The sequence below is a fragment of the Martes martes genome, assembly GCF_963455335.1.
Source record: "Martes martes genome assembly, chromosome: 16".
Lineage (NCBI taxonomy): Eukaryota > Metazoa > Chordata > Mammalia > Carnivora > Mustelidae > Martes > Martes martes.
Window position 1 is genome coordinate 29984801 of NC_137904.1, and position 27285 is coordinate 30012085.

Consider the following 27285-nt stretch of genomic DNA (forward strand, 5'->3'; position numbering starts at 1 on the left):
CACCGAGTTGTTCTCATTTGCTAGCTGGATTTTGGCTGATACCATATTCTTGAGTCTTCATCTCCTCTAACAGTTTAAAAATGTAATGCTGTATATATATAGATTTTAAAGTTACTGTCCAGGAGAGAGAGGTTAAGTTGCACTTCTGCAAACTGGCTTCTTTTGAATTTTGGATTCTTTATTAGTGGTTCACTCAAATAATGGCAACTTGTTGGGTCCTCTTTGTGGGAAATAAATAAATACAAATATTCGTTTGTATGGGTGATCATTTATGATATATAAACTTTTCCTAATGTGTTTCTCTTTGAAAGCTTATAGTTTTAATTTTTTTTCTTTTAATGATCGTTAAACTACCTTGTTTACTTGTGTAAACTACCTGTTTACTCCTCCTTTTTTCCTTTTCCCTTTTTTTATCAAGTTTTTTAAAAAAAAGATTTTATTTATTTATTTGACACAGAGAGAGAGATCACAAGTAGGCAGAGAGGCAGGCAGAGAGAGAGAGGGGAAGCAGGCTCCCCACTGAGCAGAGAGCCCTATGTGGGGCTCGATCCCATGAGATCATGACCTGAGCCAAAGGCAGAGGCTTTAACCTACTGAGCCACCCAGGCGCCCCTTTTTTCAAGTTTTTATTTATTTATTTATTTATTTATTTATTTAAGATTTTTATTTATTTATTTGAGAGACAGAGATCACAAGTAGGCAGAGAGGCAGGCAGAAAGAGAGAGAGGGAAGCAGGCTCCCCGCTGAGCAGAGAGCCCGATGTGGGACTTGATCCCAGGATCCTGAGATCATGACCTGAGCCGAAGGCAGAGACTTAGCCCACTGAGCCACCCAGGCACCCCTCAAGTTTTTATTTAAATTCTAGTTAGTTGGCATATAGTGTAATAATGGTCTCAGGAGTAGAATTTAGTGATTCATCATTTACATATAATACCTTAGTGCTCATCACAAGTGCCCTCAACATTCGTCACCAAGTTAGCCCATTCCTGCCCACCTCCCTGCATCAACCCTCAGTTTGTGCTGGTAGTTAAGATTCTCTTATGATTTGCCTCCCTCTCTTTTTTTTCCACCTTCTCCTTTTTTCAGGTTTTGTTTCTTAAATTCCACATATGAGTGCAATCATATTTGTCTTTCTCTGACTGATTTATTTCGCTTGGCGTAATACACTCTAGCTCCGTCCACATTGTTGCAAATGGCAAGATTTTATTTTTGATGCTTGAGTAATATTCCTCTGTGTGTGTGTGTGTGTGTGTACGCACGTATGTGTACACATAATCTTTATCCATTCATCAGTTGATGGACATTTGAGCTCTTTCCATAATTTGGCTATTGTTGATACTGCTGCTATAAACATCATGGTGCAAATGCCCTTTCAAATCAGTATTTTTGTATTTTTTGGGTAAATACCTAGTGCTGTTGCTGGGTTGTAGAGTAGTTCTATTTTTAACTTTTTGAGGTAACTTCATACTGTTTTCCTGAGTTGCTGCACCAGCTTTCATTCCTACCAACAGTGCAGGAGGGTTCCCCTTACTCCACATCCTCACCAACATCTGTTGTTTCCTGTGTTAATTTTAGCCATTCTGACAGGTGTGATGTGGTATCTCATTGTAGTTTTTATTTGTATTTCCCTGATACCAAGTGATGTTGAGCATTTTTCAAGATTGCTTTGGCTATTTGGGGTCATTTCTGGTTCCATACCAATTTTAGGATTGTTCTAGCACTCTGAAAAATGCTGTTGGTATTATGATAGAGATTGCCTTGAATGTGTAGATTGCTTTGGGTAGTATAGACTTTTAACAATATTTGTCCTTCTAATCCGTGAGCATGAATGTCTTTCCATTTCCTTGTGTCATCTTTAGTTTCTTTCGTAATTGTTTTATAGTTTTCAGAGTACAGATCTTTTACCTCTTTGGTTAGGTTTATTCCTAGGTGCAATTGTAAATAGGATTGATTCCATAATTTCTCTTTCTGCTGCTTCATTATTGGTGTATAGAAATGCAACAGGGGCACCTCGGTGACTCAGTTGGTTAAGCCTCTGCTTTCAGCTCAGGTCATGATCCCAGAGTCCTGGGATTGAGTTCTGAGTTGGGCTTCCTGCTCAGCAGGGAATCTGCTTCTTCCTTTTTCTCTCCCTCTGCCCCTCCACACTGCTTATTCTCTCTCTCTCTCTCTCTCTCAAATAAATGAATAAAATCTTAAAAAAAAAAAAAGAAATGCAACAGATTTCTGTATATTGATTTTGTAGCCTTTGACTTTGCTGAATTTGTGTACTAGTTCCAGCAATTTTTTGGTGGAGTCTTTTGGGTTTTCTATGTAGGGTATCATGTCATCTGTGAATAGTGAAAGTTTGACTTTTTCCTTGCTGCTTTGGATGTCTTTTAATTCTTTTTGTTGTCTGATTGCTGAGGCTAGGAGTTCCAGTATTATGATAAATAACAGCTGTGGGAGTGAACATCCCTGTCTTATTCCTGATTAGAGAGGAAAAGCTCTCAGTGTTTCCCCATTGAGGATGATATTAACTCTGGGTCTCTTGTATGTAACCTTTGTGATGTTGAGGTATGTTCTGTCTATCCCTACTTTGTTGCGAATGGATTTTATCCAGAATCGATGCTTCATTTTGTCAGATGCTTATTCTGCATCTATTGAGAGGATCATATGGTTCTTATCCTTTCTTTTATGAATGTGGTGTATCACATTGGTTGATTTGCAAATATTGAACCGCCCTTGCAGCCCAGGAATAAATCCCACTTGATTGTGGTAAATAATTCTTTTGATGTACTGTTGGATCCTATTGGCTAGTACTTTGGTGAGAATTTTGGCATCCATGTCCATCAGGGATATTGGTAATTCTCCTGTTTGGTGAGGTCTTTGTCTGGTTTTGGGATCAAGGTTAATGCTGGCCTCGTAGAAAGAGTTTGGAAGTTTTCCTTCCATTTCTATTTTTTGGAGTAGTTTGAAAAGAATAGGTAGTAACACTTTAAATGTTTGGTAGAATTCCCCTGGGAATCCATCTGGCCCTCGACTTTTGTTTATTGGGAAATTTTTGGTTATTATTTCAATTTCTTCACTGGTTATGGCTGTATTCAAATTTTCTGTTTCTTCCTATTTCAGTTTTGGTAGTTTATATGTTTCTAGGGATTTATCAATTTCTTCCACATTGCCCAGTTTTTGGCATATAATTTTTCATAATATCCTCTTATAATTATTTGTATTTCTATGGTGTTGGCTGTGATCACTCTTCTTTCATTCATTATTTTATTTATTTGGGTCCTTTCTCTTTTCTTTTCTTTTTATTTTTTTTAAAGATTTCTTTTTCTTTTTATTTTTTTAAGATTTTATTTGTTTATTTGACAGAGAGAGATCACAAGTAAGCCGAGAGGCAGGCAGAGAGAAAGAGAGAGAGGGGGAAGCAGGCTCTCCGCCGAGCAGAGAGCCCGATGCGGGACTCGATCCCAGGACCCTGAGACCATGACCTGAGCCGAAGGCAGAGGCTTAACCCACTGAGCCACCCAGGTGCCCAAAGAGTTATTTATTTATTTGACAGAGAGAGAGAGATCACAAGTAGGTAGAGAGGCAGGCAGAGAGAGAGAGAGGAGGAAGCAGGCTCCCCGCCAAGCAGAGAGCCCGATGTGGGACTCGATCCCAGGATCCTGAGATCATGACCTAAGTCGAAGGCAGAGGCTTAACCCACTGAGCCACCCAGGAACCCTATTTCTCTCTTCTTTTTAGTAAGTCTGGGTAGGGGTTTATCTGTTTTATTAATTCTTTGAAAGAATCAGCTCCTAGTTTCATTGATCTGTTGTACTGCTTTTTTATTTGTTTGTTTGTTTCTATGTCATTTTTTTCTGTTCTAATCTGTATTATTTCCCTTCTTTTAATGGCTGTAGGCTTTATTGGCTGTTCCTTTTCTAGCTCCTTTAGGTGTAAGGTTAGGTTGTGTATTTGAGACTTTTCTTGTTTCTTGAGTCAGGCCTGTATTGCTATGTACTTCCCTTTTATGACTGCTTTTGCTGCATCCTAAAGGCTTTAGACTGTCATGTTTTCATTTTCATTTGCTCCCACATATTTTTTTTTTATTTCTTCTTTGATTTCCTGGTTAACCTGCTCATTCTTTAGTAGGATGTTCTTTAACCTCCATGTATTTATGGTCTTTCCGCATTTTTACTTGTGGTTGACTTCAAGTTTCATAGTATTGTGGTCTGAAAATATGCATGGTATGATCTCAGTCTTTTTGTACTTGTTGAGGCCTGATTTGTGACCCATTATGTGTTCTATTCTGGAGAATGTTTCAAATGCACTTGAAAAGAATGTGTATTCTGTTGTTTTAGAATGAAATGTTCTGAATATATTTGTTAAGTCCATCTGGTCCAGTGTGTCATTCAAAGCCATTGTTGCCTTGTTGATTTTCTGCTTAGATGATTTGTCCATTGTTGTAATTTGGGTGTTAAATTCCCCTAGTATTATTGTATTATTATCAAGGAGTTTCTTTATGTTTGTTATTAATTGATTTATATACTTGGGTGCTCCCAAGTTGGGGACACAAATATTTACAGTTGTTAGTTCTTCTTATTGGATAGACCCCTTTATTATGGTATAGTACCCTTCTTCATCTCTCGTTACAGTCTGGTTTAAAGTTTGTTTGATATAAATATCGCTAATCTGGCTTTCTTTTGATGTCCATTAGCATGATAACCAGTTCTCCATCCCCTCACTTTGTTTTTTTAAGTAAGCTTCTCACCCAACATGGGGCTTGAAATCACAGCCCCCAGATCAGGAGTTGCATGTTTCACCAACCAAGCCTGCCAGTTGCACCCTCCTCCCCGGCCTTGCTTTCAGTCTGCAGGTGTCTTTAAATCTAAAATGAATCCCTTGGAGGCAGCATATAGATGGGTCTTATTTTTTTTATCCATTCTGATAGCCTGTGTCTTTTGATTGGAGCATTTAGTCCAGTTACGTTCAGTGATTATTTTTTTTTCAGTGATTATTGATAGATATGAATTTTGGTGCCATTGTATTACGTGTAAAGTCAGTGTTTCTGGAGATTTTCTTTGCTCCTTTCTCGTCTTTGTTGCTTTTGGCCTTCCTTTCCCACTAAAGAGTCTCCTTTGATATTTCTTGTAGGGCTGGCTTAGTAGTCATGAACTCCTTTAGTTTTTGTTTATCTGGAAAACTCTTTATCTCTCCTTCTGTTCTGAATGACAGCCTTGCCAGATTAAGTATTCCTGGCTGTATATTTTTCCCATTCAGCACGTTGACTATATCATGCCACTCTCTTCTGGCCTGCCAAGCTTCCATGGAGAGATCTGCCAACTTTGTTTTCTCTTGTAGGTTAGGGATTTATTTTCCCTTGCTGCTTTCAGGAATCTTTCCTTATCTCTTTATTTTTGCAGATTTTACTATGAGATGTCTTGGTGTTGGCCTGCTTTTGTTGATTTGGATGGGAGTTCTCTGTGCCTCCTGGATTTGGATGTCTGTTTCCTTCTCCAGATTAGGGAGGGTTTTGGCGATAATTTTCACAAATAAACCTTCTACCCCCTTTTCCCTCTCTTCTTCTGGGACTCCTATGATATGAATGTTACTGTGCTTTAGGGAGCTGCTGAGTTCCCTAAGTCTGAATTTGTGATCCACTATTTTTCTTTCTCTCTTCTTTTCAGCTTAATTGTTTTTCATAATTATATCATCTGTATCACTTATTAGTTCCTTTGCTTCTTCCATCCTTGTGGTCATTACATCCAGTCAGTTTTGTATCTTGGTTATAGCATTTTTTATTTTGGCCTGTCTAGTTTTTAGGTCTTTTATCTCTGTGGTGAAGGACTCTCTGGCGTCTTCTGTGCTTTTCTCAAGTCCAGCTAGTATCCTTATGATTGCTGTTTTAAATTCTGGTTCAGACATATTACTTGTATCTGTTTTGATTAAATCCCTGGCTGTGATCTCTTATTCTTTCTTTCGGAATGAATTTCTTTGTCTTGGCATTTTGTCTAGGGCTCTCTCTTCTTTGTGTTAGGAAAGCCTGTTACGTTTCCTACTCATATTAAGAGGTCTGATACTGTCCAGGGCCTGGCGCTTCAGGAAGTGTTTCTGGTTACTCTGCTGTTGTGTTTGGCTGCTCTTTCCCCCTTGTCAGTCCAATGTAGAATTTCTCCTTGCCTGCAGTTGGGAATGTTTGGATCTTGTTCACTGTATGGTGAGTTTTAACTAAGTGCGTTTCAGTCTGCTTGTTAAAGGAGGCTAGATCCTATTTCCTCTAGAGCTGAAGCTTTGTAGTACTCTATCGTCAGTAGACTTGGTGCGTTTTGGGGGTTTGTGCTGGTCTTCTGGGGGAGGAGCCTGCTGGTGCTCTGATTCTCAGGCACGCTTGTTTTAGTAAAGAAGCACCTGCAGAGCGCAGGGGTCAGGGCTTGGTGTAAGTGACTCAAGCCTCTGCTGTGGGCGCTGCGCTACTCACTGAAGTCTATCCCTGCTGAGGGACAGGGATAAAAACAGCATCAGCTGACTCTCTTGTCCTTGGAGAGGGGAGTTCGCACATGCTACTATTCAGGAAGCCCTCACAGACGTGTGAACAATCTCCCCTCTTGTGTCCCCAGCTTCTGTCAGATCCCTGTCTTCATCCTGTCTGTGTCCCAGCCATCTGCTCACTTGGTGCTGCAGTGCTCCTGTGTTTTAGCTCGGCCCATTGGCTGGGTTTCAAAACTCCAAATTTTAGGGATCGGTGCTACACAGACCCATGCTGTTCCTCTGGGTGAGGGTCTTGCCACACTGTGGGTAGTGCTGGTTTGTTCCAGAAGGACAGCACGAATGTGCCGAGGCTTGGAGTATATGGCAAAATATAACTGAGAGCTGGCGTCCAGGTGAGCTGCCCTCAGCAGCTGTTTCTGCTCCTCCTATGCTAATGAACTGGCAGCTTAGTGGCACTCATTGGCTCTTTTGTCCCCACAAGGAGGTGCCACCTCTCCCAGATACACTCCAAGAAGGGGAACTGTTTCTCCCAGTGTGACCCAGGGAATCCTCAGACCATGCTGTCTGCTCCTGGGCTTCTGCCTTCCTTCTCCACAGGTGCACCTTTGTGCCCTCCAGGCTCCACCTGGAGATGGTGCAGTCTTCTAAAACTTAAGACTTTGAGCTCCACTGCTTGTAAAAACTCGAAATAATCAGCCCCTCCTGTTTCGCCTCAGTGGGGAAGTGTTTTCTTGTGCAATGTCCTGAGCTCTGTTCTCTTTCTCTCTCCCTGTTTCTCTCTCTCCCTCTGTCTCTCTCTCTCTCCCTTGCCCCCCCCGCTCTCTGCAGCACCAGGATTCTTTTCTCCCCCAAATGACATCTCTGCATCTCCCACCTTCCACGATGTGGCCTTTTTTCTCCCTCTAGTTGTGCACTTTGTTCTCTCAGCTCTCAGATCGATTTCCTGGGTGTTCAGAATGATTTGATATTTATCTAGCTGTGTTCAAGGGACGAGGCAAGTGTAGGGTCCTCCTCCTCTCCTATTCCCTCCTTAATAATAACTAGGTAACTATTCATCTTTTGTTTTCTAGCATCTTTTCCTCTTGAATTCAGACTCTTCTTTCTTTTCTGGAAGTATATTTTTAGCTTTGTGCAGTCAGAAAGTATTAGAGAACTTTTTTAAAAAATATTTTATTGTAAAGTAATCTCTACAACCAATTTGGGGCTTAAATCCACAAGAGTTGAGATCAAGAGTTGTATGGTCCACTGACTGAGCCAGCTGGGTGCCCTCTTAAAGAACTTTCTTGATTTAATAACAGAGTAAATGTGGTCATGGTCTTGGAAATACTAGTGCAGATAGTAACAAAAGCTTGTTTTACAACATATGCAAAATGTTAAAAATAATTTTTAAGGTCATAGGTTCATATAAACAGCAAAAAAGAAAATTATTTTAATATTACAAAACTAACATTTAGAAAATTTCATCAAAATAATCTTAAGCATGATTTTCTGTTTGTTGTTGTTATTTTTTTAACAGTAAGATTTGTTGGCATAATATTCCATAAAGCCTTTGCTTTACTGAAGTAAAAGGCATCTGGAAATGTAGATCGATCCTGCTTGAAAATTATTTTAGTCTGTGTGTGCTATTGAACTTATAGTGGTTGTTTTATTTTATTTTATTTCCTCAAAGATTTTATTTATGTAATTGACAGGGAGAGAGGCTGCTAGAGAAGGAACACAAGCACGGGGAGTGGGAGAGGGAGAAGCAGGCTTCCTGCCGAGCCGGGAACCCGATGTGGGCCTCAACCCCAGGACCCTGAGATCATGACCTGAGCCGAAAGCAGACGCTTAATGACTGAGCCACCCAGGCGCCCTATAGTGGTTTTAAATGTAGTATCCCATATCCCAGTTGACTTATTAAGCTTTTAAATGTATAAATTTTCCTCACTTACTTTAGCACACTCACATGTCCTTTGGTCTCTCCTTTCTGTATCATATTGATATGGTCTGAAATTTTGGTCCAGGTTTTTAATGGATGTACTTTTTATTATCTCTGACCCTAGGAGTATGTGTGTACACTTTTTAGGTTTTAAGACAATAGTAGAGATTACAAGGTACTTGATTCCCCTTACTTCCTCAGTCTCTTACAGCATTTCTTGAATTTGTCTATATGTGTCCTTTCCTTTCCTTCCCTTCTCCTTCTCCTCCCTACTTCCCTCCCTCCTTTCCTCCCTTCTTTTCTTTCCTCTTCCTTTTCTTTTCTCTTTTCTTTTTCTTTTCTTTTCCTTCTTTCTTTCATCTGAGCGAGAGAGAGATATTGATTGAGCATGAGCAGGGGTGAGGAAAGGGGAGGGAGAGAGAGAACCTCAAGCAGATTCTGTGCTTAGTTCAGAGACTGACGCAGGGCTTGATCTCATGACCCTAAGATCATGATTTGAGCTGAAACCGATAGTCAGATGCTTAACCAACTGCACCACCCAGACATCCCTATTTGTGTTCTTTCTTCAAGCTTTTTTTTTTAAGGTTCTTTTTGCAGAAAACCTGAGCTGTTTACAATCGAAAGAAAATTTGACTGTGGAAAAGAAGAAAAGTAGGATTGATTGGCTCCTCCAGCGTCTCATTTGAAGAAAGCCAATAAGGGCAAAGTTTTCCCTTGCATTGGACTTTCTTGATCAGCCAGTCTGCCCTTCCCTGGTGCCTGGTACACCTGGGGTGCAATTCCTTCTTCACCGCCTTTTGTCTTTCATGATACCCTAGGGGAGCTAGCGGAGGGGATTCTTCTGGTCCCAGCCAGGCTAATTTAGCAGCTTGCAGAATTCTTCAGAGAGCAGCTGTGGGTACCTGGAGATGGTATTAGGTATTTAGGCTTCTCTTTGCCGGATCTGGACTTTTTCTGGCAGAACAATCTTAGAAGTTTATTAGCTGTCTGTAGATTTAAGTTATTTTATATTTTTAATGAAACTCTATTAGCTATTAATTAATTTAAAAGTTGCAGTGTTTTAATTGAAAACTCTGCTCTGGTGATTGCTTTCTATTCTTTCCAACAGACCTGGGAGCTCTGCTTTTTTTGCTTGGAATGATAGAGTGATACCAGTTGGCCCCTTGCCTCCAGGCTGCAACCCATTTGATTATGGCTTATCGTGGTTGGGGGTTGACTAGGCAATGACTAACAGGAGATAATTCTAAGGGAACTGTCTTATTGGGCTTCTCCAATCCTGGGCTCTCTTAGGTATCTCCATTCTTAATCTTTGTGCTGACTTTGGCTTGGTGTTAGGTGGAGAGTCCTGTTTTTGGAACTCATTCGTGAGTGGTATGAAGTTCCTTCATGTCATTGTCACTGTTCTCTTTCTGCTTCCAGGCAGTCTGACTTATACCTAAAGTTGTTTCTCTTGAGGCTCTATACTGAAAAAGGTGTAAGGAGTAGCCAAAGCAGTTTAACACCCTGATGTTTCTGTCAGATTCCTTAAAGGTGAGCGTGTAATTTGAGTCCCAGAACACATCACGTTAACTAGCTGGTTTGCTACCTTATAACAAGAACTGCCAACCTTCTAGACTGTGAGGGGAAAATTCCTACCAAACCCCCCTCCCCGGCCCATCCTGACTCAGTCAATTCTAATATAAAAATATTAGTATAGTACTATGTTACATATTTTAAATTGTATACTATATATACTATGCTATAGTGTAGTACTCACTATACTTAGGTATTTATTTTTATATTCAACAGGCTTTTTTTTTAGTTGCAAGTGGTTGGTTTAAGAAAATAAAAAAAATTTTATTGTGGTAAAATAACATAACATAAAATTCGCCTTTTTAGCCATTTTTAAGTGTATAGTTAGGTAGTGTTAAGTACATTCACATTGCTATGCAAATAATGTCTGGAACTTTTCATCTTGTAAAACTGAAATATGTGAAACTCTGTAACCATTATACAGTAGTTCCACATTCTCTCCTTCCCACTGGCCCTTGGTACCCACCATTCTACTTTCTGGCTCTATGAATTTGATTACTCAAGGTACTTCATAAGTGGTATCATATAGCAATTATCTTTATGTGACTGGCTTATTTCATTTAGCATATCAGGGTTCATCCATGTGTAGCATGTGTTGGAATTTTCCTTTCAAGGCTATATAATATTCCATTGTATGTGTATATCACATTTTATTTATTTGTTCGTTGATTGTCATTTGGGTTGCTTCCACCTTTTGGCTTTGTGAATAATGCTGCTATTAATATTATTGTATAAATATCTCTTTGAGTTTCTGTTTTTGATTTTTTCCGAGAATATATCCATAAGTGGAATTATTGTCTCATGTGTTAATTTTTTTTTTTTTTGAAGATTTTATTTATTTATTTGACAGACAGAGATCACAAATAGGCAGCGAGGTAGGCAGAGAGAGAGGGGGAAGCAGGTTCTCTGTTGAGCAGAGAGCCTGATGTGGGGCTCGATCCCAGGATCCTGGGATCATGACCTGAGCCGAAGGCAGAGGCTTTAACCCTCTGAGCCACCCAGGCACCCCTCATGTGTTAATTCTGTCTTTAATTTATTTTTGAGGAAATTCCATACTGTTTTCCATATGGGAATTGTTTGTTTTTTTCCTAAAAAGATTTTAATTATTTATTTGATAGAGATCACAAGTAAGCAGAGAGACAGGCAGAGAGAGACAGAGGGAGCAGGCTCCCCACTGAGCAGAGAGCCTGATGCAGGGCTCGATCCCAGGACTCTGAGATCATGACCTGAGCTGAAGGCAGAGGCTTTAACCACTGAGCCATCCAGGCGCTCCAAGGAATTTTTTTTTTTTTGTTAACCTGCTCACATCATATAGCTGGAGAGGACAGTGGCCTGAAACTTCTAGTCATTCACTTCTTGTCACTACTTCTTTCTGAATGCTTGCTTCTCTTCTTTGACTCCTCTAATGAGGTTGGAGCCATGATTGGTTAAAGCTCCCTGATTATACCTTTATGATTGTACTACATGATCAAAGAGGAAAATGTACTCATTGGGTGTCCAGAAAGATTACCTTCCAGTTACTGGAATAGTTCCAGTGGCCAAGGATGTAATACTAGAATTGGCTCAGCTGGTTATGTGCCTGTTCCTTTGCTCAGTGGGGAGTAATATCAGTTATCAGAAAAGGGGGTGGCATAGAGTAAAAAGTGTGTGGGGCATACAAAGGCAATAGTTGCTGCAAGCAGCTCTGGCGTGCTCCACATGTCAGCTAGACATTTCACTCATATGTCTCAGAAATGGTTCAGTTTCTTACTCCTTTTCCCATCTAACTATGTTCCCTCAAAAGCTATGCTTTAGCCCTGCTTGGCTTTCAGGTTATTAATGGCACAGAACTTTTCATGCCTTAGGATCTTTGTACGGGGGACCTTCTGGTTGAACCTTCTTTCCTGCCTTAATCCTCATTCACCTATTAGCATCTACTAAAAATGACTTCCCAGTTTTTGGACTGAGTATTGGCAGTACACTGCTGCTATTAATACACACATGGAATACAGAAGCAGCTGGTTTGGGAGAAAGATCTAATTTCACTTTATACCTTGGTTTTTTAGATGAGCAGAACACCCAGTGGGCCTCTGTTCCCCAGTTGCAAACATTTTTCTAAGGAGGGAGAGTATACTGAGTGGTCAAGGTTTCGGAGGATGGGTGAATGAAAGGAGAATGTTGTAGTTGACTAAAACCACAGAAGAATGCTACATGTCTCTATAGGAAAGACTGTAAAGTCCATATTTTGGGGGCAAATAAGGATAAAGAAACCAGTAAAAAAGATAAAGAACAGTTATGGTTAGAATAACCGGTGATGGTATAATAGAGGATATAAAGAAAAGTCAAAGAATAAGGATCACTTAAAGCTGTAACAGTTTTGAAGAATAACCTCAATTTTTACAAAATTAGGAGTTCCATTCCAGAGTGGTAAAGTCTGCTGTACCACCATCTAGAGAATGAAAAATAGTACAAGTTACTGGGCAGAATCTAAAATAAGAGAAAGGAGATTTTGTTCATATAATGACCTCAGGGTTTTGTATGTGGCATTGAGCCCTTCTAAAAGTAACAACTTGTGATCAAGATGGTAGCTGTAGTAGAAAGATGACTGGATTGAGTGTCAAGAATCCTGAGATTTCTTTTCAGCTTTGAGTATATTATACCTAACTTGTTCTTGTCAATGATAAAATGAAATTGGCTCCTGCTCTGCACATAAAACAGGATTGTTGTCGGATTAGCTGATCTATATATCACAGCACATTGAAAACTATAAAGACCATGTAAATGTTAGGTATAAAGAGAATTACGCCTTTAGAAAATAAGTTTATAATTCTGAATTTTCCTGGAGATAGAATCATGTGCTGTTAACTTTGTACCAGTGAATTCCTGTCAAATGAAAATCAGTATTAAAAATTACTGATTATAAGCTATGTTGAGCATTTTGATCTTTATATTTGGGCAACAGGAAGTCACTAATATAGAGGATGGAGGTGAGGAGATATGTCATTATTTATATTTTGTAAAAAAGTACTCTTTTGTATGGAGTTTGTGGGTAACAATGGATGTAGGAAGCCATTTTATGTTTTGGAGTTTACGTTTTAATGGACAGGGTAGTGGTGGTGTAAGCAGAGAGCTGTTTAGGAAGACACAGGTGATAGATTGCTGATAGATTTATTGTTAGAGGAAAGGAAGAAGGTGATTCCCGACTTTGCTAACTGGCTGGATAGTCATGCTATTTACCAAAATAGAGAACCCTGGAGGAAGATCAGGTTTGTGGAGGAAATCATGATTTTTTTTTTAAGATTTTATTTATTTATTTGACAGAGATCACAAGTAGGCAGAGAGGCAGGCAGAGAGAGAGAGAGAGAGAGAGAGAGAGAGGAGGAAGCAGTCTCCCTGCGGAGCAGAGAGCCTGATGCGGGACTCGATCCCAGGACCCTGAGATCATGACCTGAGCTGAAGGCAGAGGCCCAACCCGCTGAGCCACCAAGGTGCCCCGGAAATCAAGATTTTTGAGTGGAATTTGGTCTTCTACTGAGACATCCAAAACCCATGTTGAGGAAGTCACTAGCAGATACTAAGAGAAGCAGTGGATGGAATGAGACCACTTCGGAGGTTATACTGCATGAACAGTGTTTAGGAGTTAGTTAGCTTTGAACAACTCCAGTATTTAAAGAGTAGGTGGAAAGGAATGAGCCAGGGGAAGGAGTGGTCATAGAATGATAAGAGTGATAAGAGGAAAACCAGGAGAAGGTTATACCTGGAAAACCAAAGGAAAATATTTTAAAGAGAAGATGGTGAGTGTTGGTTATAGCTGCTTAATAGTCTAACAAGATGGGCTTAAAAAATATACATTGCATTCAACAACTTGGAGATTACTGGTGACCACAGCAGAAGTCACTTGGGAGGAGTGTTGGGGGCAGAAACCATTTTGAACTGGATTTGGGGTGAATGAGAGATGAAGTATAGATGATAATTACAACTTAATCAAGGAGTACATCTTCTAGAAGGAGAGGACAGTAATGAAGTCAAATAAAGGGAGAGGGTTTTATTGTTTCAATTTATGATTTTTTTAAAGCCTTATTTATTGTGCAAATATATCATGGTAAATAATACAAAAGGGTAGATCAGTGAATGAAGTTTTACAAATCCAGCACCTGTGTAACCATCACCTAGGGTAAGAGATAGAATATTGTTACCTAATTGCTTCATGGTTTTGCATTTTATATCAATAGAATTATTTGCTATCTAGTTTTCTTGTGTCTGGCTCTCTTGCTCATTTTGTCTGTGAGGTTCATGCCTGTTATGTATGACAGTGGTTCATTCATTTTCTGTGGTGAATAGTGTTCTATTGTTTCAGTATACTGCTGTCCACTTTCCTTTTGATGGACATTTGGATTGATTCCAACTTTTGGCTCTTATCAAGTAATGCTGCTAACCGAGCCTGGCTAGTGACTCTTGATCTTGGGGTTGTGAGTTTGAGCCCCATGTTGGGTGTAGGGAATACTTAAAAAAATAAAATCTTAAAAAAAACTCACAAATAATGCTGCTGTGAATATTCTTGTGCTTGTCTCTTGGCGTATATACGCTCTTTTTTCTAATGGGTAAATACCCAGATTAGAGCTACTTGGTCAAAGGGCATTGTATCTTCAATGTGGGCATATGTTGTCAAACTGTTTTCCCAACTGGTTGTACTGATTTACATTCCTTAGCAGTAAATAAGCAGTACTTTATTCCACATCCCACCAACACTTGGTTTTGTCATTGTGGTTTTAATCAGCACTTCCTTAATTACAAATGAGATTGAACCACTTTTCATGCTTATTGATGGTGGATTTATTTGAATGTCTTCTTTTTGAAGTGTTTTTTCATGTCTCCAGCCTGTTTTTCTAGTGACTTATCTTTTTCATACTGATTTTTAACTGTTACATATACAAGATGAGTCCTTGTGGGGTTATACTTGTTCTAAGTCTCTTCTCCCCTGCTGTGGCTTGCCTTTTCACTTTTCTGGTAAGGGTGGCTGATGATTAGCAGGACTTCTCCATTTTAATGTAAGAGATCATGTAGTAGAATTTGCCAATCTTTTATGCAAAGAGTTTTTTGGTGTCCTATTGAGAAGTCTTTCCCTATGCCATGATGATGAAAGTGTCCTCCTACATTATCCACTCATGTAATTTTACCTTTGTTATTTACATCTAAATTTCCCTGGCACTGATTTACTTGAAATTTTTTTAAAAGGTAGGAGACACTTCAGCATATTCAAGTGCTCATTGAAAATATCTAGTAGCATGGGAAGTATTAAAGATACAGGAAAGAAATGATTAGAAAAAGGCTCCTGAGACGGTTGGGGAGGATGGGATCCAAAGCACAGATGCAGAAATTTACTCTAGAGAGAAGGAAAGACAACTATTTGTAATGGCATGGAATGAGAACAGAGTGGTACCAATGCACTCGGGTCTTCAGCAACAGATTTCTGGTTTCTCTGTGCTGTCTGTGACAGACTGTCTGCTCAGTAAGGAGAGACTGGGTGGAGTCAGGGCTTGGAGAAAGCTTAAAAAAGTCATTGAAGAAATTATAGGTGAAGTTCCAGAAAAAAGAATAAATGTGCTGTGCTGTTTTGAGGGTCCAGTGAGGTTTGTAGAGATAAATTTATTTTAGTGATACCAAATTCTGTCTAATTGTGTGATATTCCTGTAGCATACTTGATTGCTGTAGAGTGTACAAAGATAGTGGGTACTTGGGTTTGTCTGGGATTGATATTTTGTGAGATGGGTGCCATTCAAAGATCCCATAAAGAGAGATCAGACTGTAGATTATTGGCAGAAGTTACTGAGATGATTGATCAAAGACCATAAGATGGAAGGAGAGTCAACATAAGGTGGTCCAAAAAATAGGGAGAAGGCAGGGTTGTTGGTGGACCGGAAGGCCTAATGAAGTCAGAGAATGGATCATATTGGAAGTGGTTGAGAAAACTTGCTAGAGGATAAGGTCATGATTTGAGACTAGAATGCTTGAATTCGTGTTTTGTGAGGTGCAATAATTTTGTTCAGGAAGGATATCTTTCATAATACTGACTATATAACGGATACTTAATATTCACTGATTTGAATTGGAAGTGATTAGACAAGTACCTATAATTCTCTTGTAGTGGACCATATGCCCGATGTTCAGGTATATCAGAATTAAATTCTTAAATATGAAGGAACATAACTTGTCTTCCACTGTTAAGTATATAAATATTAGAAAATCTGATAGGTTATACTTCATATTTATATTTAATTAATTTTTGTAAAAATTTTTTTTTCATGTATCATTTATAGATTCTGGTTTTGTTCCTGGTATTAATATTCCCAAGTTCTCTAGTGAGAATTTTTTTTTTTAAAAGGAGTCACTCTTTTTTTTTTTCTTTTAAAAAGATTTTATTTATTCATTTGAGAGAGAGAGAGAGAGAAACAGAGAGAGCACAAGCAGGGGGAAAGGGAGAGGGAGGGGGAGAGAGAGAAGCAGACTCCCCACTGAGCTGGGAGCCCAACATGGGGCTGGATTCCAGGACCTAGAGATCATAACCTGAGCCAAAGGCAGACGTCCAACCAACTGAGCCACCCTGGTGCCCCTCTAGTGAGAATTAAAAAAAAAAAAAAAATTCTTACTTGTGGAGGTAATTATAGGTACTGTTAAAAAAAACCCAACTACTGGTTTTATAATTTCAGCTTCCTGTTCACTTTCTTACAAATGATGTCTTCCAAATACTTAATTTTTACTGAAAAACAATATAAACAATTGTTAGACTAATAATATTAAAGAAGTGTAGCTGTTTTCTTTTTGATTTGCTTCTTTGTGGCTTAATTCTCATGCAGATACATCAAGAAACCTGGAATTTCATGAAATACACAGCACTGGGAATGAGCCACCTCTGCTGATTATGATCGGCTACAGTGATGGAATGCAGGTCTGGAGCATTCCGGTAAGTCTGGAGAAGGTTGAATCCCTAAGATATAATACTGGGCAGCATGCTCGCTGATGTGAACCCTGGCCATACTTTCTGTAAGGTCTCATCCATTTACTTCATTGCTGAGAGGCTGCTGTGTGTGTAACAGGGCACAAAGAACAAGGGGCAAGTGAGGGAACAGAGGGGCTGTAAATGATTTGTGACATCGGGCCAGGAATTGTGGGAATCACCTTACATGCAAGATCTCATTTTTTCATCCTAGTAACTCTGTTGAGTGGGTATTATTATTATTTCCCTCCCTTTTTCCAAAAGAGTAAACAAGCTTATAGAAGGCTTTTTCTTTTGTTTTTTAAAATTAGCAGTCATTAAAAGCAGTGTTTTGAATCAGCTAAAACAGTCATGTCATACAAAATTCTCGAGGTTATGAAAGGTTAAAAAACTCCCTCTTGGGGCGCCTGGGTGGCTCAGTGGGTTAAGCTTCTGCCTTCGGCTCAGGTCATGATCCCAGGGTCCTGGGATCAGGCCCTGCATTTGGCCCTCTGCTCAGCAGTGAGCCTGCTTCCCCCATCTCTCTGCCTGCCTCTCTGCCTACTTGTGATCTCTCTGTCAAATAAATAAATAAAATCTTAAACAAACAAACAAAAACTCCCTCTCATCCTTGTCTCCCATTTCCTCTTGAGGCACCCTGGGTTTCTTGTTTGCTATGTATCCTTATAGCTATGTTTTATGTAAATAAAAACATAAATAAATTTGGTTCTGCCTCCCTGCCCTCCCTAACAGATGGGAGCACCATTATACAACTTAGTCTGTACCTTGCTGTATTGTACTCATAATGTCAGTATTCAGAGAGCTTCTTCACTGAATTTTAAAAGCTGCATATAATTCCATTATTTGGATTTTCCTTGATTTATATAATTTGTTCCCTATATTGAAAAAGCTTGAGTGTCTCTTTTTTCCTGTGACCAGACATAATGATGTAGTACAGGAATTTGAACAAAGGTTATTTTATGTCTGTGTATCTATGAAAGATAAATTTCAATTATGATTAAGTGTTTAAAATTGCCTAATGTTGGTCCCAGTTTGCCTCTTAAATCCTACATGTTCCTCTTTGGGAAGACCAAAAATAAAATGTCCTAAAAGAGATGGAGGCTTGGTAGGATCACAGCTGAGTGAACTGTAGTACAGATTGCATACTTTGGCTTGTACTTACATTCTGGCCTGGCCGAAATATCAGATCCCTCCAGTGGAGGGGGTGGGGGGGGCGGTGGACTTATGTTCCGTGGTTCTTTTGCAGTTGGAGGCTCAGGGCTATTTGTACCTTTAATAAATTCACTCACCAAATTGTTCGAACCCCCTTGTGTATGTGTGTGTTTCAGCTAGAGTTTTTCCCACCTCTTCTGTTGGGTAATATCATTCTTTCTTAAAAGGTATATAGGAAAACATAATATATTATGTTAAATTTAAAGGAATTCAGGATGTTCTTGAGTACAGAATTTGGCCTCAGTGGCATAAGGATTATTAAGTAATGATCACATTGGACTTCATAATTCTTTAATAATTTAAGTAAAAAGTTATTTTGTCTTCGATAAGTCACTGCTGATGAACTTTGGTCTTCCATCTAATCATGTAATTATGTATGATACTATTAGTTATTTAGGATTAGGGGTTTTATATTTCTTCTTTTTAAAGATTGGCTTTATTTTGCAGAGATAGTATGCTGGTGTGTCGTGAAATGAGTGTCCTCTTTCTTTTGCCTTTTGGGATGCGTAGTTGACATTTTTCATGGCCCTGCAATGCTGTTTGTAATTTAAGTATCACACTGATGGCATAGACAGAGGACTTAAAATTAGGCAGTGGTTTTTGTTTTTTTTTCTTTTTTTTCCCTACCAAGAGAAAAACTTCTAGGTTGTGATCAGGGGAAGAGATTTTGTAAACATAACTTTTTCTTACTAATAGATACAATATTGTGATCCATTACACTGTCGACAGACTTGAAGGCGGAGGGGAAGCTAGAGCTTTAACAAGAAGGTTGAGCCTGTGTGATTAGGGGTGTTGACTGGACTGAGTACATTCCTTTGGTGGTACTCAGGCTACCCACTTGTTCCGGTTATAATTAGAGGTATCACTTTTAATAGTTTTAAAGTTAACTTGTGTCTATCTCTGAGTGACTTAAAGGTCTTCTGAGTAATTTAAATTACCTCTTTAACGTGATTCTTATGCCTAGATTGCATTTTGAGAGACTCAAATAATCTTTTCTTCATGCAATATTCAGTAGCTGGTTGTTTATTATTGTAGTATTATAGTCCTGTGAGGACTGTTTCAAGAATTAGGAGGTTGGGAAAATGAGCTCCTTCTGTTACATTGATTGTGCTCTTACTATGTTCAAAGCATTTTACAGACACAGAATCTCATCTGTCGTAGACTGTGAGGTAGAAGTTACCCTGTTTCAGAGGTGGTAATGTCATACCGCTTGTAAGAGTTGGAATTGGAATTCAAACCCAGTTCTATCTGACTTCAGGTTCAAAGCCTCTGATCTTAGAGCTGTACTTCATTATTCCCCAAATGTGATAGCAAAAGATATGCCATGTGAGTACTTTGGCAGTTCAGTTTTAGTTTTCATTATACAAGCTTATGATGTACTTTCAACTCTTCATCTTTTATAGAGTACTGTGACTGTAACCCATTACTAACTAAACCCTTCCAAAACTTGTTTATCACTCGTCAGTTATTCAGTAATCATTTAAGTGTTACCATGTGCTAGACAGTGGGGAGCTTATGTTGGTCAACCCAGAAATAATCCTGACTCTTAGGGAATCTTTGCAGACCATAAATCATATTTGCTTTTGAGTACGTGTGAGTGGGCAGGAAGTCAATCCCTGTCCAAGCCATAGCTCGATTTTTTTGCTTCAAGTTTGTGAAATAGGGTTCCCTCCTCTTGATTTTATATAACCCGTGAGTCTCAGATTAAGAAAGTAAACAGATCCTGGTTACACCTTTTAAAAAAATTGTTTGTTTATGAATTGCACAAATTTGAACAAGGCCAAAATGGTGTCTCGACATACAGTTAAGCGGAGTTCACTTAGGATCAGAACTGCCCAGAAGTAGTTGCTGTACTGCCCAATTCCCACCACTCTGTATATGGGGTGGCTGGAGGGAAACACCAGCCTTCCCCGCTTTCCCAAGCTGTCAGGTCCCTTCTCTCAACACATCTGATGTCACATAAGAAAGTGTGATTATTTGTTGATGTTCTGGATAAACAGGCCCTTTTCCCACTCATGCCTAACAATCTCATTGCCTCTTTTTGGTCATATAAATATAGGTTCTCTTGCTTAAAATCCTTAACTTTAAAAAAAAATCAAGATTGTATGTGGATTAAAAATCGAATAGTTTTGTGTGATTCATATGAAAAAATAAGCTGTTCTGTACTCTTCCTTCACAGTTCCTTGAATTCTATGAGCTGTTATCTCAGTTTTTATTGTAGTCATCTTAATATGTCCTACTTACATTCTTGATTTTATTTTTTTCTCCCAGTGTTATACATAGACCAACTTGGTGCCATGAACTATGAGGACTTAAAAGGTGTTCATTATTGGGGCTCTTGGGTGGCCAGTTGGTTAAGCATCAAACTCTTGATCTCATCTCAGGTCTTGATCTCAGAGTTGTGAGTTCAAGCCCTATGCTGGGCTCCATGCTGGTCATCGAGCCTGCTTAAAAAAAAAAAAAAAAAAAGGAAAAAATAGGTCATTCATTTATTCAGCACAGATCTGGGATAAAATATGTATTTTGAGCAAAACAGACATGGTATTTGGTCTAATGGAGCTAGTAGGAAAGATGGATTTAAATAAAATTAATATGCAACTTACGTTGTAATATGAAGAAAAGAATAAGAGATCATAATAATAAGGAAGTGGCCTAGAAATTAAGATTTAGCGAGGGTAAGCTTAGAACAGCATACATTAAAGTCAGTGGCTCTGAGGTGGAAACGTTCTTTCCTCTATGGTTGGACATTGATTTAGATTTCTTAAGTTTTTTTTTCTTAAGAATATTGAGATAAATATTTTTATGATCATGTAGTTTGGAGGGATCGATAAAAGTAGATACACCAAGGCTCTTGACAGATTTGCCAGATTGCATTCTTGTAAAGCCACGCCACTTATATTTACCCCATTTATTTATTAATTCATTCACTCAGTGAAGATTTATTGATTGTCTTTTACAAGCCAGACCCTGTTCAAGGTGCTGGGAAAACAACAACGAGCAGAACAAAATCATTTTTCTTGCGGACTTTCCATTCTAGGTAGGTGGGGAGGATGATAAGAAGCAAGCATGTAGCATGCTAGCTGGTGATGAGTGTTAGGGTGGGGTGGTGGATGTTGCGGTGGGTTGTTGTGTCATACAGGGTGGTCTGGGAAGGCCTCTCTCAAAGATCTTTTGAGCAGAAGTGTGGAGGAGTGATCCTTCTGGGTATTTGATGGAGGAGCATTCAAAGCTAGTACTCCGTGCGAGGATTATGTTTCCTCTATATTCAAGAAGAGCAAGAAGACCATTCAGCTGGAGGTGTGCGGGCAAGATGATGAATGCTGGGGGAGGAAGTCTGAGAGGTGGTGGTGGACTAGAGCTTGGTCAACCATGGATTTCAAAAATTGTAAATACAGAGCAAAGTTGAAACAATTTTGCAGTGAAAACAAATATATTCACCACCTAGATCGAAGCGTTAAATTTTACGGTACTTCCTTTATTTCACATCCATCTCATTCAACACATTTTAACATTTATTTAACATTTTTTTTTTAAAGATTTTATTTATTTATTTGTCAGAGAGAGAGAGAGAGAGAGAACGGGAGTACAGGCAGAGTGGCAGGCGTAGGCAGAGGGAGAAGCAGGCTCCCTGTTGAGCAAGGAGCCGGATGCGGGACCTGATCCCAGGATGCTGGGATCGTGACCTGAGCTGAAGGCAGCTGCTCAACCAACTGAGCCACCCAGGCGTCTCTTAACATGTATTTTTAAAAAGGTTTCATTTATTTATTTGAGAGTGAGAGAGCATGAGAAGGGAGCGGGTAACGGGAGAAGCAGACTCCCCATTGAGCAGGGAGCCCGATGCAGGACTTGATCCTGGGACTCCAGGATCATGACCTGAGCTGAAGGCAGTTGCTTAACCAACTGAGCCACCCAGATGCCCCTCATTCAACACATTTTGAAGTAAATTGCAAACATCAGTAGACTTGCCCCCAGCCACTTTTGCATGCATTAACTAGAATTCAGTATTTGATTAATTTTTGTTAAAGTACATACACAGTTAGATGCCAAAATCATAATATGTCCACTTCCTTCCCCCCCCCCCACCAATTTTTTTATTGTGTTGTGTTAGTCACCATAAAATACATCATTAGTTTTGGATGCAGTGTTCCAAGATTCATTGTTTATGTACAGGACCCAGTGCTCCATGCAATATATCCCCTCCTTAATACCCACCACCAGACTCACCAATACCCCCACTCTCTTCCCCTCTAAAACCCTCAGATTGATTCTCAGAGTCCACAGTCTCTCATGGTTCATCTCCCCCTCTGGTTTGCCCCAGTTCACTTTTTCTTTCCTTCTCCTAATGTCCTCCGCTCTATTCCTTATGGTTCACAAGTAAGTGAAACCATATGATAATTGACTTTCTCTACTTAACTTATTTCACTCAGCATAATCTCCTCCAGTCCCATCCATGTTGATACAAAAGTTGGGTATTCATCCTTTCTGACGGCTGAGTAATATTCCATTGTATATATGGACCACAACTTCTTTATCCATTCGTCTGTTGAAGGGCATCTCGGCTCCTTCCACAGTTTGGCTATTGTGGACATTGCTGCTATGAACATTGGGGTACATGTGGCCCTTCTTTTCACCACATCTGTATTATGTCCATTTCCTAAGCTTTGACAAATATATACACCTAAGTAACCCAAATCTTTGTCAAGATGTAGAACGTGCTTATCACTGAAGAAATTTCCCTCATTGCCTATTCCCAATTAAATTTTTTTCTATCCCGTGCAGAGGCAACCACTGTTCTCATGTCTTCCCCTCACTGTTTTTTTTTTTTTTTTTAAGATTTTATTTATTTATTTGACAGAGATCACAAGTAGGCAGAGAGGCAGGCAGAGAGAGAGAACAAGGGAAGCAGGCTCCCTGCTGAGCAGAGAGCTGGATACAGGGCTCGATCCCAGGACCCTGGGATCATGACCTGAGCCGAAGGCAGAGGCTTTAACCCACTGAGCCACCCAGGTGCCCCTCTTCCCCCCACTATTGATTCGTGTTGCCTGTTTTAGAACTTCCTGTGCTATTATTATACTGTATGCATTTGTGTGTGTGTGTAAGGCTTTCTTTACTCAGTGTGTTTGTGAGATTCACCCATATTATTCCTTTTTATTGCTGAATAATACTCTGGTGTATGAACATACCATAGTTTATCCCTTCTCTTAATGATGGATAGCTGGACTCTTTACAGCTTTTGCCTTTTCTGACAAAAGCTGCTGTGAAGATCTTCTGTAAGTCTTTTTGTAAAGTGGTGTGTTCATTTCTCTTAGGTAAGGACCTACAAGTGGAATTGCAACTTCATAGGGTAGGAATGTGGTCAGTTTTATAACAGACATCCAAACCTTTTTCCAAAGTAGTTGTACCATCTTACATTTCCCCTAGCAGTGTACACGTTGTTCCATAACCTCATCAACATTTGGTGTTGTCTATCTTTTTAATTTTAGCCATTCTGATGGGAGGTACCTTGTGATGGCTAATAATGTTAGAATACTTTTCATGGGGCGCCTGGGTGGCTCAGTTGGTTGAGTAACTGCCTTTGGCTCAGGTCATGATCCCGGACTTCCAGGATCGAGTCCTGCATCGGGCTCCCAGCTCCTTGGGGAGTCTGCTTCTCCCTCTGACCTTCTCCTCTCTCATGCTCTCTCTCAAATAAATAAATAAAATCTTAAAAAAAAAAGAATACTTTTAATGTATTTTTTGCCATTTGAATATCTTTTAGGAATTATCTGTACACTTTTTTTTTAAAAAATAAGGATTTTATTTATTTATTTGACAGATCACAAGTAGGCAGAGAGGCAGGCTGAGAGAGAGGGGGAGGCAGGCTCCCTGCTGAGCAGACAGCCCAATGCGGGGCTTGATCCTAGGACCCTGAGATCATGACCTGAGCCGAAGGCAGAGGCTTAACCCACTGAGCCACCCAGGCGCTCCTATCTGTACATTTTTTTTGCTCACTAAAAATAGTGAGTTGGAGAAGCCGTTTGAGGACTTTGAATGATTAGACAGTGATGTGTCTTACAAAAGTAGTGATGGTATGAAGCACAAATGGGAGTGGAAGGATAGTGAGTTTGGTTTTAAGTTTCTGGACCGTGGACTGGTGGTGCTGGTCCACGAACTGGTCATAGTGAAATGTTTGTTGCTGTATGCAACAAAATAAGTACAGGAAATGAGAGCAAGCTTTTAGACATTGATAGTTATTTGCCAGTTGAACATGATCCAGATATGTGTCTGTTGCTTATGGAAGAGTCTGTGCCAGAATGGAAATTAAAAAATAAATAATCGGGCATTCATAACATGGTTAGACAAACACTGTCAACATGGCATCCAGGTGGAGGAGGAGTTGTTTATGAGAGTGGGTTTGTTTTAGATGTTGTGTAGTTATGTGTTATTTCATTTAACACAGACAATCACGTCTATGATTATTAATACTCATTTTAGTGGTTATATGCTCTCTGGACATAGAATGAGATATAGAAGTTTCAGGGAAGAAATTTGAATTGCAGGATGAGGACTTGGATTTATGGATCTTTCAGCCACTATGAACTCATTAAAAATCTTTGAGTAACAAGAAATACATTCCAAAGTCCATATTTAATAAAGATTTATCTTGCAGTGACAGTTGGATGGATAGAGACTAAGGAGAAAAGAAAAGGTTATCAGGACAGTTAGGAATCAATTTCAGCATCATCCTAATGTGATGTTGTGAGCCTGAACTAAATTTGTTGTGGTGGTATCTGGTAAGTCACTAAAGAGGAGAGAAGAGTTAAAGATGTTCTCAGGGTTTTGACTTCGGGCTGGTGCTACCTGGTATGTAAGATGACATAGTTTAAGAAAAAATGTAATTTTATTATTAGACTTAGACTTACATTATGTTAAAAATTATATAAGGCAAAAATTGCATTGCATAGTATAAGTAATAAAGAATTCTCATTTAAATTATTCAGCAGATAAGAAACCCAAGATACACCTTTATAAAAGTCCTGAGAATTTTCCCTACTTTTTTGCTATATGTTTAAATGGCTACTTAGTTTTTTCATCCTCTTTTGAAACTCTTAATATCTTAGAAAATCTTTAAAATGTATTCATTACAACAAGTAAAAGATGACAGTTGTGTTGCATGAAGCAGTATATGTATTTAGTTTTGAAGAGTTTTTTTGTTTCAAGTTTTTATTTAAATTCTACTTAATTTACAGTGTAATACTAGTTTCAAGAATAGAATTCAGTGATTCATCATTTACGTATAGCACTCAGTGCTCATCACAAGGGCCCTTTGGCAAACTACCTTTGGCTCAGGTCATGATCTTGGAGTCCGAGGATCGAGTCCTGCATCGGGCTCCCTGCTCTGCAGGGAGTTTGCTTCTTCCTCCCACCCTCCCCTTCTCTCATGCTCTCTCTCTCTCAGATAATAAGTAAGTAAAATCTTAAAAACAAAAAACAAAAAACAAGTGCCCTCCTTAATCCCCATCACCCATTTAGTCTATCCCCCCTCCTACTTCCCCTCCAGCACCAAAATGTTAACTTACGTATATTTTAGCTTCAATAAGTCAGCTATTGGAGTGCTTAATCTTGGAGCTTTGGCTGTCCTTCAAAAGTAATGACACTAGGTGTCGCTAACACATTGGGTTAAGAAAAGTGCCGCCATTCCCTTGAAAGGAAGTATTTTGCCCTGAAGTTTTTAGTGTCTGTAGCTTTACACTTAAGCTTTTGAGAAACATGGCTCTAAAGCCATGTTTGAGGGCATAGTTGAGGTAAATACCAATTAGTCTATTATTTATTAGACGTTGGGTGCCAATAGACCTTGCCATGTCAAGATTGCTAGCCAGGAAAACAATTTTTATGAGTTTCATTTGGGAGCAATATAAAGTCCGTGATTTGGGATAGCTGGCAAGCAGAGAAAGTTTGAATATGGACCTGAATCAAAAAATTGTGTTCATTGAGAATGAGGCCTTATTTTGTTGGGTCCAGTCTCTTGTTACTGGGAAGAGAAATAAAGGATGGTTCTTTAGTCATCTGCAGTGGAAGACCTTTGGGAGTCATGCAGTGAATAAAAGCAAAAATGAAGAATAATGTTGAAATAACTTATAGAATCCACCTGTATTAATGGAGAAAAATGCTTTTGCTTCGAATGTGTTTCCTACCACGTCACTTTAGAGAAATCTTGCATCTGAAGTTTAATCTTTCCTTATGTTTTAATAGTGGCTTTATGGGCTTTTGTTGATTTCATACCCACTCTGAATTTGAAATTTATTATCATAAATTGGAATCTTTCTTGTTTGAAATATTTTGGATGTTTTTCTACGCTAAAGCAGAAGATAGTCTTTGGACCCAAAGGACGTAAGCAGAGTTATGAGTTTGTGGAAGGCAGTTTTTTTCTCTTGTTATACATTTTATTGAATATAGTAAATACTATGAAGTGCACAGATCTTAAGTGTACAGATTGAATTTTTATATATGTATACACCCTATACATCACTCAGATATAGAATGTTCCCAGCAACTCTGAAGAGTTCCTCTTCCCTTTTAGTACTGTCCTCCTTGTAACTCCAAGTAACCAGTATTCTGACTTCTGTGACAGAAATTAGTTTTTCTGTTCTTGAACTTTATAAAAAAAATACGGTCATAGATAATACAGTCTGTATTCTTTTATGTCTGGCTTCTTTCTATTAGCAGTATGGCTATGGGATTCTTTTTTTTTTTTTTTAAAGATTTAATTAATTTATTTATTTGACAGAGAGAGAGATCACAAGTAGGCAGAGAGGCAGGTGGTGGAGTAGCGGGGAAAGCAGGCTCCCCGCTGAGCAGCGAGCCCGATGCGGTGCTCGATCCCAGGACCCTGAGATCATGACCTGAGCTGAAGGCAGAGGCTCAACCCACTGAGCCACCCAGGCGCCCCTGGTTATGGGATTCTTTCATGTTCTTGTGTGTAGCAGTAATTTGTTCTTATTTTTTTCTGTGTAGTATTTTATGACGAATACAACACATTCTAAAAAGTCCCTTATATATCCAATAGTCATTTTTGTTGTTTCCAGTTTTTGAGTATTATGAATGAAGTAGCTCTGAAAGTTGATATATATGTTTCTTGGTGGACATATACTGCACCCATTTCTCTTGGATATAT

General features: G+C 39.1%; 1 protein-coding gene across 6 annotated transcripts in view; it reads left to right on the forward strand.

The window, feature by feature from the left end:
* Window positions 1-27285, forward strand: part of BCAS3 (BCAS3 microtubule associated cell migration factor) — a 581171-nt gene that overhangs the window by 11486 nt on the left and 542400 nt on the right. For all 6 annotated transcript variants that reach the window (XM_080825313.1, XM_080825315.1, XM_080825314.1 and 3 more), the window contains exon 5: window positions 16780-16886. In XM_080825313.1, the coding sequence (XP_080681439.1) occupies window positions 16780-16886 (107 nt within the window). The remainder of the gene's footprint in view (window positions 1-16779; window positions 16887-27285) is intronic.